Below are 12,869 nucleotides of genomic sequence, written 5' to 3'. Positions count from 1 at the left end.
GGAGTATACCTATCACCTTTTACTGGTGAAAGCTTTCCACAATCTTACCACCAACCACCTTTATTCCTTTTGTGAAGAGAATAAAAGTGGAAAACATTATGTCCACCTATCGCGTATTTCTCACTTGAATTATACCGTTCTTGAGAGGAAAGGAATCGCAACTATCGGATAATATAATTCATGAAAGTGAAGAAACTAATGAAATGCTATGTACAACAAAACAGTTCCAAGTTATGTTAGGAAGGTCAAAGGTGAACAAATAAAATAAGGTTGAAATGTATGGGACAGCAGTGGCTCCAGCAACCTCGACATCAATAATCGATAATAATTTTATACGCACAACAATATCCATCCTTTCTAAACCTCAAAACAACCATCACGAGCTAACACTAACAGTCCAATACATCCTTAAGTAAATTGAGGCCTTCTGCTGATATACTCCTCCTGACTCGAGAAGGAGGTGTCTCTATCCTAGGAGGAGGATCTGGGGAGAAACATATCACGATAACTGTCAAATTATCGCACGAGTTACGCTTAAGAGCCTCTCTGACCAGCTCTCTAGAACACCTTTGAGGATCATTATGTATCATCAATTCTTTCCTTGCCATGGTTACAGCACATTGGTTACTCATTACATCCCATAGGCCGTCGCAGCCCATAATCAAGAACTCATCATCCTCGGTCAGGTTGATTTCCTGCAGCTCTGGCTCAGCACTCAAGGGGCAGGCAGAACCCTTGGAACCCTTCATGTGCCAGTCTCCTAAGGCACGGGAAACAGATAACTGGCCATTCAAGTATCCATCGTATACCACTCCACCAAGTTTCTCAATCCTTAGCCTCTCCGAAATGCAATCTGGCTTCTGGTCTTTTGACATCTCAATTGCTCTACCTCGCCTCCCCAGTACAGCTCGACAATCCCCAGCATTGGCAACTATCATGGTCCTGTCAAAACGATGAAATTTCACAAATTGAGAAAGATAGCCAATAAGAAATCAAGCAACTAGGTGCATTTGCAGTCTCCACATGGGATAATAAAATGCATGTTGATAACTCATTAATTTCTTCCCCTAACTTTTTGCCTTTCATCTCCAAAGAGGAAAAAAAATCACTTCCATAGTTTCTTAAAATTTTGGATTTGGTTTCTTTATAATAAGGATAAAGTAAGTAATCTCAGTCTTTGATATCTAAGTTCTAAAACATTAATGATTAATTATGTCTGTGTACGTAATAATGATGATGAAGATTACTTACTTTATCCTTTAAAGTGAATTACTCACTTTAAAAAAGTCAGATCCTGGAAATTTTTTTCCCATATAAATTACTATGATTAAACAAATAAAAGCCACTACAATACAATGTTGTTGGATGCTGCTAGGATGGCTATATGTACAAATGTACCAACTTCCATTTATAAATTTTAGGATCTAAAAACCAAATATGCTAGGAAGGCAACTGATACTTGCCATAATTAGTGAAGTTGATACTGAATCATGGAGACTAATATAATCATAGTGGAAGTTGATTACCTTCCAAATACAAGGGCAGTTAAAGCAGTGGTGCCAGAAGAGATATCAAGCGAACTAGAATCTGCAAATGCAAAATCGGCTTTTAGAAACGCACTTGTAATTGCCTCCCCCACACAAGTTGGAAAATGGGAGTCCTCAACTATGAATCTGAGGATGTTATTTCGTATGAACAAAGCCGCATCTGTACCCCCATGACCATCAAACACCTGAACAGTGAGTAGAAGTTAATCAATTGTTGAACTTAACATGCAAACAAAAAATAGAGTCTGAAACACCCTAGACGAGCAACAAAATAAACGGAATATAACAGTATCTCCCAGACAAAAAAAAATATATTTATACTCTAATCTATATAACTCCTTTGAACTAATTTTCAGCTGTGTCAAATTTTAATGGATATCAAACATCAGCCATAATATTATAGGAGCCAAGAAAGGTTGGATTCATAACAGTGGTTATAGAACACAAACTTTCTGATCAAGCATATGGTCCTAATTCCAGAGGAGTGGAAGAACAAATGTTTCCAAGTAACTTGTAAGCCATGTGTATTAATGGAAATCAAACTATATCGTCATAGCAAATGTATGTAAAACTATAAAAAGTCAGGTAAAACAAAAACAAAATATATACGAACCCCATAAAAAGCTCCAGGTAAAGGAATAGTTGAAGCAGGACCTATATGCTGAATAAGATTATCTATACATATGTGTTCGTCTTCCATATATTGTTTAGGTCCTCTTTCGGCGCAGCTTCCTGACCGAAATATTGGTAGAAACTCCGTCTTTTCTTCAGAAGATGACTTGCTCCCAGTAACCCCCACATCCAAACTCTTAAAGAAGGGAGAAAACAGACAAAATTAGATGATCAACGCTTTCCAAGTTACTATGACAAAGGGACAAGAAGAATTATATAAGTGTTAAAATTGAAGTGAAGTTCCAGAAGCAGTTGGAAAGAATATCAAATCTTCACATCATGTAAGTTCATATTAGTTCTGCAAGATGAATCATAAATATTGACTAAAGCATTACAAGAAAACTACACAATTATAAGGGCGACAGAGAAAGGAGATAAAAGACCAACTAAAAATAGTAGCTAGCAACAAAGGACAGTGATATCAAGAAATTGTCGAAACAAAAAGATTAACAAAAACATCCAAGTCTACAAAGACATAGCTGATGAAGATGACAAACTTACCAAATCTGCTACAGCCAGCAATCTGGTGGTGCTAACGCTGTGCCTCAAACCCGAAGCATGGCGTGGAGGCTTACCCTTTGTCATTGGTTTTATATCCCCTGATTTCTGATCATCCACCACAAATGCACTGTCTTTGTCCTCTAACATAGTAAACGGAGGAGGAAAATCCATTCCCACAGGCATAGTAGCTCCCAAATCATGCATATAAAAACCAATAACCACTAAAAAAAGAAACTTTTTCCACAATTATGTGTAATAGTGTAGATCATAAAGTGAACAGTTATTAGGGTCCCAGTAAAGGTACGACGGGGCTCAAGAAATCCACAGTGAAATGTTTGGATCCTTTAGGTACGTGAATTCTAACTGAATTGGGTATTGAAAATAGAAGGTACCAAGGAATGATTGGATCCAATTAACTCAATATTCTAATAAAGATGTAAAAGACGACCAAGTCTTAGATTAGAACACAGTATTGAGTTGTAATAATTGGGATCAGGTAAAGGAAGGAGGACATGGAAAACAATAAATTAAATTGATGCTAATTTTTCACATTAGAAATGGAAATTGTGGTTGAAAGAAGCGTCCACGTCCACAGGCGAGGAAAGGAGTGAGCCACCTAACCTAACCTCAAAAATAACAAATCTCGTGTTGTCTTGGAGATGGTGACGATGAAGGAAGGAAAGGAGGGAAACCTAAAACGATTGCTCTAACAAACCAAACCCAGGGTAGAAGGAAACGGTTTCGCATATTAGTATAGCGCCACGTGGAGAGTTCGTATTGGGTGTTATAGATGGCCTAGAACGGATTGCGTCCTAACCGTTGGATCTGTGACGAGGGAAATGGACGGCTGAGCCCGAGTTTGTCCTTTTAAACGTGCTAAAGGCTAGGGAAAGGCCTCGGATTCTCAAAGTACACGCGTTTAGAGATGATTGGGTGGCAGTGAGAGTTAGCTAAGATAAGAAAAAGCATGAATGATTTGGTTTGCTTTTTCGGTTAATATCGTCCACGTGTCGAAGACAAGGATTTCAAAATATAATCAGATCCTTTCAAGTATGTAAACTCAAATCAACATGTGATATTTGAAAAGAAAAAAAATAACCCGATTAATTTTAGGGGGTTTTCATGTCTTTGTTGATTTTTATTTGATTTCTGCTAGTCAAAACAATTTTTTCACATCCTTGTTCAATTTCTTCATGCGTTCTTGAGAGTTATTGATAGTAGATCGTGAGTTTCGTTTTCTTTTATATTGAATGTTTCATATTTTGACGCAAATTACAATTTGTCTTATAGTTAGCCGAAACCAAACACCACTATGGACAAATCAGCAGAAAAATATACTTTTAACCCAAGTAAACATACGGTGGTCATCAAAATCCTAAAAGACAAAGATGGTGCCCATCGAACCTGAGAGAAAACTCAAATTCTAGTAAAACACATTTAAGAGGTTTCTAATTTGGGGGTTTCAGAACATGTGAGGGAGTAATGAAATGAGAAATTTTAGAACTACCAAGATTGATTTTAAACTTTCACAAATACACTAATAGCATTAATTAACGGATTCGGTAAAAAAAATATAAAAGAAATACATTTTAAGAGAGGAGATGCACATATAATATATTATGCACGTGTAATATGTTTAAACTTGAGAAAATGTTTATATAATTTACTCATATATATATATATATATATATCGTGATCAACAAGTTATTGATTTAAATAATAATGAATTTAATCTCTTAAAATGTTTTAGATTTGAGTCTTATAGTTGAAAAATATGATTGATATATGATTTTGAGTGTTTAGCCTTTTCTCAAATTAAAGGATACATTATAGACTCATAGTATATGGTTATTTTATTTCTCTGGTAGTACTTCTCTATTGCTAGAAAAGGAATAAACATTTATTTTCTGTCTATTGGGATTGGGTAGTTTGCCATTCATTTTGAGATATGTTGTTTTTGTCCAGGGATTGGGTAGAATTTAAGGTGATTGTAGGAATGGAATGTTGTTTGTTTCAACACATGATTGGATTGAGTACTATTTATTGTGTTATCCAACTGTAAGAAATCATTTGTTATTTAAGTAATGGTAGAGTTACTTATAAAAAAGGGGGCCTCAACTTGTAAGATGGAAGACAAGATAGCAAAGCAATCAGAGAAAATGGTGGGCTTCAAACAAGTGATCACATGTGAATGGTGATGGTGATCGCCGACACAAAATCTTATTAACAGTCATGACAACTCTGCAAGTGGAAAACGAATTGCCTCGGGCTTGGTGTGGTTCTAGTGCCCAGCATCTGGGCGTACTCTCTTTTCTGTTATGTTGGTCTTAGACTTAGTATGGTAGTTGGTGGGTTAGATGTCTGAAAGCAATTTTATTTTTTGTGTCAATGTTACTGGTTAGATTTTTTTTTTTTTTGTTAACGAGGGGAATTTAAATTTACGACCTATTATCTTTTTTTTTCCTATTAACCATCAAATTAATCTTATTAATCATTAAATTTTTGGTAGTTCACAAAGGTGAAATATGATATGAGTTATGAATTATGATGAAACTGATAAAGATACAGTTAATTAGGATGAGTTTCGAGTCTTAAAAATTATAAAAATAAATAAATAAATTTGTGTCTCAAAATTGAAAATAATTCTTGTTTTAAAAAAAATATTTTAACTTACTTTAAAGTATTAAATTAAATTTTTTAAAAGATATAGAATCAAATTAAATTTTATAAAAAATATAAGAGACAAAGTTTATTTTAATCTTCTCTCTTTTTTAAGATGTTGTGTAGTGATGAATGAAAGACTGGAATATTGACTAAAGGTCGCATTCACTGATACTCATTCACACATGAACTTGAGAAAAGATTCATTTCATTATCTAAATGATATGCTACCCTTCAGCTCAATGTAGGCAACATCAATTCCCAAGCATCGTTATTCTTATGTTACTTTTGGTAATTTAATAATTAATACTACCCGGCCACCTTTGGTGGTTTTAAGACTAGCAGCTAGTTATATATGTGTTTATGAAATATTAGTCTCTCTATTTTAAAACAACACAAATATTCACTCGTGTCTTTAGAATACAGGTTAAAAATTTAAAGGTATTTTGTTATTAAAACATGTAAAATTATATTTTTATATGATTTTTATAATATATATTTTTTTCATTCTGTAACCATTGTCTAGATAATCGTTAGGAAGATCTTAAAATAATTGATATTTTAGCATAAAAAAATACAGTATATAAGTCGTGCCCAAACTTGATCAACCACCAGGGTACAAGATTGTTGTTCCTCAAAGTAAATAATGCAGCTACTAAAGAGAATTGACAACAGGATACAAAGCTGTTGCAAAGTTTTGACTTCAAACTTGTTTCTCTCGCAACAGAAATTCAACAATTGACGGAACTACATCCACATCGGTTGAAACAGGGACAGTCACCCTCTTATCCACAACATGTTGTAAACATATGCAATAATATACTGATTATAAATTTCTCCCCTTTGAAATTGTCACTAGTATCAGTACACTAATTTATTTCCATCTCCCAAAATTATTTTCAATACCAAACAAGCCACAAGTGTAAATTTGCATATTCATTTGATTTGAGTGTCCAATTACATAGTACGATTACGAAGGATTAGTTTTTGCAATTTGACGAATAGTTGAAAAATTTAAAAGTAAAACGAACGCGCAAGCTAGTGGGTCGGATTGGTCGAAGAACTACGTGCAAATGCAAATCAATGCTGGCTATGACGATGAAGATTAAAACATAACTAACAAAATGAAAGAAGAAAAAAAATGTAAATTTATTTTTAAAATAATGAAAATTCAAGTTTAAAATTTATATTAGAAATAATAAAATATTTATGAAACTCAAGTTTACAAAAAAAAATAAAAATAGAAGTACTGTAAATTTTTTTCATAAATTTAAATAAAATCCGTAAGATGTTAGTGAATTTGTAGTAGTACGTGTTCGTAATTTATGAAATAAATTATCAAAGTTAAAATTTATACTGTATGACTTGATATTTTCGAAGCAAAATGAAACACTTACTTGCTTTTGTGAAACAAATATCCATTCGAGATGGTTTAGATTATTCTTGGTGTGTTTCGTGGGAAAAAGGAGTAAGCTTTTATTTCTAGTACGATTGTTCTCACGGAAAGAATATTGAAAAAATTAAATAAAAAAAAAAACAGAAACTTTTATTTTCGTATATTGAAATATTAACATTAACACATTTTTCTAATCTATGTTATATCGTGACTTAAAGTTTGTACATGTCTTGTTTAATCAATTAAATCTACTTTTTTGTATCTTCGCTTTACATGGAATTATGAAATGCCCCACGTCTTGAACCCGGAACAAACAGTCTACGTTTTATCAAACAAATCTTACACAAAATTTATTTAAAATAAACTTTATTATCGCTTTATTCAATAAACTTTATCATCTAAACATCAGATTCTAAAGGTCATATTTAATTATATTAATCCGTAACTTAATTTTATCTTTTTCCTGTACGCACGTCAACAAATATTTAAACAAAGTAGTGGACCGGCGTGGCCTGAATAATCTTTAACTAAGAAACATATCTGTTAACAAAATCAATACATTATTTGATTTTGTGGCCTATGGAAAAAAAATTGTTAGAAAAACAAAATTTACTCCAATGATATTTGTGTTTAGATGATTAGTCTCGTGAGATATTTTGCTTTTAGGAAAGAAAAACAAACTATTATATGAATGAATTGATTGGCGTGCTTCTGATTCTCAGTCTCAGTACGAAAAAGGATGCCAACAAATTCTTGAGCTGATTTCCTTCCTTTCTTGTTGGTTTGGCGGGCCAATGGCACGGTTGAAATTGGAGATAGATTTATTAAGGAGAATCTAGGAAGCTTCAGGTTCAAAGACGTTAACTTGTCTTTCCAATATTTATATTTATGGTATCATAATTGGTCAGGTCTGCGACACCACACCGATAAGGTTTCCACAATGCTTTGTTAATTAATTATTAATTTATTCACAATTTTTAGCTGATGCCACACCCACTGGCAATATTTCTTTAGGTGAAGAAATCACGTTTAGGAGTTAAAAAAGCTATAATAATTGTTAGTTTCTGTGCAAATTGCATCCCAAATGTGAAATTAGTCCACCACCACAGACAAGCCGACACAACAGACATTCACCTCTTTATGTTTTTTTTTTACCTCATATCCAATTTCTAAACCTAGTACTACTATTATGCTAAGTATTTCTTTTGTGCTTAATTACCACCTTACATCTTCCGTGTTGCAGTTTTCCATAATCCTTTCGACATGGGTTTGCATTTTTGACTAAGGGAGAAACAAATTCTTTCCTTAGATTGGTTTGTACAAGGTTGCCGTTGGAATCGGGTGCAATGAGTGAGTGAATGGTTAAAAAAATTAAAGGCAAATTCGTTGTTTGTTGGTGGAGATGAATTTGTTCCTGGTTGTTTGTTGGGTGGTGTATTGCTTGGGAGTATCATCGGTAACTCCTTTTGTGGCGGCTGCAAATGTGTCATCCTCAAGGCCCGCCGTTGTGCACATTGGAGCAATCTTCAACATCGATTCTGTTCTTGGGAAAGTCGCTAAAATTACATTGGAGGAGGCCGTCAAAGATGTCAACGCCGACAAAACCATTCTACATGGAACTCAACTTGTTCTCACGATGCAAAATTCCAATCACAGTGGTTTCATAGGCATGGTTCAAGGTATAATCTTTTCTATTCTTCAATTTTATGCAGAATATTCTAATTCTGATTTGAGAAAAGTACCAAAAGCACCTTTGTCCTTTGATTATATACTAATTACTTGTCTGTGTTGCCTAGATTCGGTGATAAATATAAATATGTTTGTATTGATTGCAGCTTTGCGGTTCATGGAGACTGATGTGATTGCTATAATAGGGCCACAATCTTCTGTGACTGCCCACATAATATCCCATGTTGCAAATGAACTCCGGGTTCCTTTAGTGTCATTTGCCGCTACAGACCCCACCCTCTCATCGCTGCAGTTCCCTTTCTTTGTCAGGACAACACAGAGTGATTTGTACCAAATGAAGGCAGTTGCTGAGATTATTGATTATTATGGTTGGAAGGAGGTGATTGCCATATATGTGGATGATGATTATGGGCGAAATGGTGTGGCCGCATTGGATGACGAACTAGCTGCAAGGCGTTGTAGAATCTCTTTCAAAGAAGGAATTAAATCAGGAACTGAAGTTGACCGGGGTGAAATTACTAGTTTACTTGTGAAAGTGGCACTGATGCAATCTCGGGTCATTGTTCTCCATGCACAAACTGATTCTGGATTTATGGTTTTCAATTTGGCACGTTATCTTGGGATGACAGGCAATGGCTATGTGTGGATAGTCACAGACTGGCTCTCTTCTTTTCTGGATTCCTCTTATCTCCCTTCAGAGACAATGGATGTTCTCCAAGGAGTGCTTGTTTTGCGCCATCATACACCTGATTCGGATAGAAAAAGGGCATTTCTCTCTAGGTGGAAGAAGTTAACTGGTGGCTCTTTGGGGTTACATTCTTATGGCCTCTATGCTTACGATTCTGTTTGGCTGGTTGCACGGGCTATTGATGCTTTTTTCAGTCAGGGTGGGGTTGTTTCGTTTACCAATTACACAAGTTTAGGTGGTGATAAGGGAGGTGGTCTTAACCTTGATGTAATGAGCATTTTTGACAATGGAACACTTCTGTTGAAGAACATATTGCAGAGTGATTTTGTTGGACTATCAGGTCGAATGAAATTTGAACCAGACCGGTCTCTTGTTCATCCTGCCTATGAAGTCCTTAATGTGGTTGGAAATGGCCTTAGGAGGGTTGGTTACTGGTCCAACTATTCTGGTCTGTCAATTGTGACTCCTGAGATATTGTATGCAAAACCACCTAATAGATCAAGTGCAAATCAGAAACTATACAGTGTGATATGGCCTGGAGAAACATTATCTAAACCTCGTGGGTGGGTCTTCCCAAACAATGGTAGACAATTGAGAATTGGTGTGCCTATCCGAGTCAGTTACCGTGAATTTGTGGCACCGGTGCAGGGAACAGAGATGTTTAAAGGTTTCTGTGTTGATGTATTCACAGCAGCTGTAAACTTGTTGCCTTATGCTGTTCCTTACCGTTTTGTCCCATTTGGAGATGGCCACAAAAATCCAAGCTACACACAGCTTGTCAACTTAATCACAACTGGTGTAAGTAATGCCTCATAAATCTGATCCTCTATGTACGGTAACATTTTGTGGCATTGTTATTTTATTCAATTGGTTAATTCATTCATTTCCTTGGAGCAGTACTTTGATGGTGCCATTGGTGACATTGCTATTGTCACAAATCGGACAAGGATTGTAGATTTTACACAGCCATATGCTGCATCTGGACTTGTTGTGGTGGCCCCTTTCAAGAAGATCAATTCTGGTGGTTGGTCTTTCTTGCAGCCATTTACTCCTCTTATGTGGATTGTGACTGCTTGTTTCTTCCTTTTCATTGGGATAGTTATATGGATTCTGGAACACAGGATAAATGATGAGTTCAGGGGTCCACCTAGGCAGCAAATTATAACCATGTTGTGGTCAGTTATTTACTTCATTATCTTACTGCTGTACCTGGCTTAATAAATGCATACCTTTTACATATTCATGCTATAAACGGAAACTATAACTAAAAGTAGCTTTGGCTGTGGTCCATGGAAATCAACATTGGCAGCACCTGTCTGTTTGTTAGCATCTTGTATACTGGATTTTCATGCCATTATGTTTAGCAATAGGATGCAAAAAGCATTTTAGAATTAAAACTGTGGCATTTACTTTTGTGTGGAGCAGTTGCATGATATGATTCTCAATAATCAGTTGTGTCTGATCCATCACCATGCCTGCAGGTTTAGCCTATCAACTCTGTTTTTTTCCCACAGTAAGTGATCCTTACAGTTACTTTTTGTTTGGTAGAAGGACAAGATAAGCTGGTTTATTATTATTTTTTTTTCATTGCTTCTGCAGGAGAGAATACCATGAGTTCTCTTGGTCGGTTGGTGATGCTCATATGGTTATTTGTGGTTTTGATCCTCACTTCCAGCTACACTGCAAGTTTAACATCCATACTCACAGTGCAGCAGTTATATTCTCCTATCAGTGGAATAGAGAGCTTAAAAGCTAGTGATGAGCCTATAGGGTTCCAAGTGGGTTCATTTGCAGAACATTACATGACTCAAGATTTAGGAATAGCCAAATCGAGGCTTATTCCCCTTGGATCCCCAGAAGAATATGCTAATGCACTCCAGCTTGGTCCTAAAAGAGGAGGTGTTGCTGCTATTGTTGATGAACGACCCTATGTCGAAATCTTCTTATCAAGCCAGTGCACATTCAGGATAGTAGGTCAGGAGTTCACCAGAAGTGGCTGGGGTTTTGTGAGTATCTCTAGTTCTCTACCTTTTAGATCGATTATCAGTGGAATCAAGTAGGGATATTTCAATGCATTGTAACATCTGTGGTTATTTTGTGTCTTTCAAAAGTTTTTATGCGAAGAGTGAATCAAAATTTGGTTGGCCAAGATTGAACTTAAATCTTCATCCTCAGTTACTTGATTTTTCTTTTCATCATCATTGTTCTCTTTAATATGCTTATATATGCATGTGGCTGAGGCCAACTCATCATTTAATCTTTTCAATAATGTTTTTCACAACACAAGACTCGTTTTGTTTTAATTATGTTAACATGGATATTACGTGATTAGATTGTCTTTCAAATATCTTGAATCGGAAAACTGAATCAATCATATCAGCTGCATTTTCCCTCGATTTTCTTTTCTTCCTTACCCCTTCAAGTTGCTTAATGATATGGAGTTTTTTTTTTTTTTTAATTTAGATGCATCTGACTAACTCATCATAAGGTGTTTGTGCTATCAAAACTAATAATTCTCATTTTGTTTGCCATGCTAGGCATTCCCTAGGGACTCTCCTTTGGCTGTAGATATGTCAACTGCCATTTTACAACTTTCTGAAACTGGTGATCTACAGCGGATTCATGATAAGTGGATGACACGAAGCTCTTGTAGTTTAGAGAATGCTGAAATTGATTCAGATCGTCTTCAGCTTAAAAGCTTCTGGGGTCTCTTTCTCATTTGCGGGATAGCTTGCTTTATTGCTCTTGTTTTGCATTTTTTGCAGCTTATGTTCCAGTTACGGAAATCTCCTCCTTCTGAACCTGCTTCTAGTGCTAGCTCAATTTCTGGTCGTTTTCATAGATTTCTTACACTCATTGATGAGAAGGAAGATCCATCCAAAAGAAAAGGAAGAAAGAGGAATGGAGATGAAAGATCGCTTGAAGATCAATTGGGAAGGCAGCCAAAGAGGGTACAGATACAGACAGAAATAACAGCCAACTCAAACAATTAACACTCTGATGTCATTGATTATTTATTGATCTTTAGCAATGCTATTACTGTAAAAAATTAAAAATTCAGAGCATTGCTAATATTTGTAGTTATAAAGTTTTTCTTGTTATAGGGTAACATGTTTTGAAGTTTTCCGGGGAACATCACATGATTTACAAGACTGAAAACAACAGGGAGTCATTGAAGATATATCTTCATGATTGTGTAATTTTTTTCTTCTTTTAATTCTCAAGTGTATCACAAAGAACATGTTAACACTTCACTTTATGTTATATACAGATAGATGGCATTAATGTCAAGGGAGAACCTCGTCCAATCACGTGTTGCTTTTGTCTTCCTAGGCTTGGTCATTTACGGTCTGTTGAATCCTCTACCCCGTTTTCCTTTAATAAAAATCAAGTAGATTTATATTTGCAGTTTTGCACATAATCTAAATGAAATAAAATTGGACCAAATTGCATAATGATCCACAAGGATTCTCCAGCGTCATTTTGGACAAAAGACAGAGAGATTGAAAAGCTCCTAATTTTTAACACCCAGGCCACCTTGAGACCTTGGGAGACATACCCGATCCCAGCTAAGCCAATTGAACTTATTGGGTTGTTAGGTTAGACTTAGTCAAATCATATTAAAATTATACAGGTTAATGACTTGAGTCATTTAACTTTCATCATTTTTTACGAAATAAACAAGTCAATTTAATAAGTCTATTCCTACTCCTGT

The 12,869-nt window shown here is 35.4% G+C and overlaps 2 protein-coding genes across 3 annotated transcripts; one reads left to right on the top strand and one right to left on the bottom strand.

Annotated features, from left to right (window-relative positions):
- Positions 1-187: 187 nt before the first annotated feature.
- Positions 188-3,452, bottom strand: LOC114414519 (probable protein phosphatase 2C 27). Its single transcript, XM_028378810.1, has 4 exons — positions 2,721-3,452; positions 2,161-2,355; positions 1,527-1,732; positions 188-942 (listed from the first exon to the last, which is right to left on the bottom strand). Exons 1-4 carry the CDS (start codon positions 2,922-2,924, stop codon positions 390-392), a joined length of 1,158 nt encoding a protein of 385 aa, XP_028234611.1. The 5' UTR covers positions 2,925-3,452; the 3' UTR covers positions 188-389.
- A 3,848-nt stretch (positions 3,453-7,300) lies between these two features.
- On the top strand, positions 7,301-12,462 carry LOC114414518 (glutamate receptor 3.3-like). 2 transcript variants are annotated; one of them, XM_028378808.1, is made up of 7 exons: positions 7,301-7,626; positions 8,021-8,456; positions 8,613-9,952; positions 10,052-10,329; positions 10,636-10,667; positions 10,754-11,160; positions 11,692-12,462. In XM_028378808.1, the coding sequence occupies exons 2-7, from the start codon at positions 8,180-8,182 to the stop codon at positions 12,145-12,147; spliced, it is 2,790 nt and encodes a 929-aa protein (XP_028234609.1). In that variant the 5' UTR covers positions 7,301-7,626; positions 8,021-8,179; the 3' UTR covers positions 12,148-12,462. The 2 variants fall into 2 exon arrangements, with proteins under 2 accessions (XP_028234609.1, XP_028234610.1); XM_028378809.1 differs by having other exon boundaries at positions 7,622-7,708.
- The last annotated feature ends 407 nt before the right edge of the window (positions 12,463-12,869 follow it).

This window comes from Glycine soja, chromosome 6 (genome assembly GCF_004193775.1).
Source record: "Glycine soja cultivar W05 chromosome 6, ASM419377v2, whole genome shotgun sequence".
NCBI classification, from domain to species: domain Eukaryota; kingdom Viridiplantae; phylum Streptophyta; class Magnoliopsida; order Fabales; family Fabaceae; genus Glycine; species Glycine soja.
The sequence above is the reverse complement of the archived record's forward strand: the minus strand, read 5'-3'. Positions and strand labels throughout refer to the sequence as shown.

Excerpts from the sequence above, each read along its gene's own strand:
- LOC114414519 (XM_028378810.1), bottom strand. The coding sequence starts at position 2,924 with ATGCATGATTTGGGAGCTACTATGCCTGTGGGAATGGATTTTCCTCCT. Across the intron at positions 1,733-2,160 it reads TACCTGGAGCTTTTTATGGG|GTGTTTGATGGTCATGGGGG; the intron begins GTTCGTATATAT and ends CTCACTGTTCAG. Across the intron at positions 943-1,526 it reads ACTGCCCTTGTATTTGGAAG|GACCATGATAGTTGCCAATG; the intron begins GTAATCAACTTC and ends TCGTTTTGACAG.
- LOC114414518 (XM_028378808.1), top strand. The coding sequence starts at position 8,180 with ATGAATTTGTTCCTGGTTGTTTGTTGGGTGGTGTATTGCTTGGGAGTA. Across the intron at positions 9,953-10,051 it reads TCAACTTAATCACAACTGGT|TACTTTGATGGTGCCATTGG; the intron begins GTAAGTAATGCC and ends TCCTTGGAGCAG. Across the intron at positions 10,668-10,753 it reads AACTCTGTTTTTTTCCCACA|GAGAGAATACCATGAGTTCT; the intron begins GTAAGTGATCCT and ends TTGCTTCTGCAG.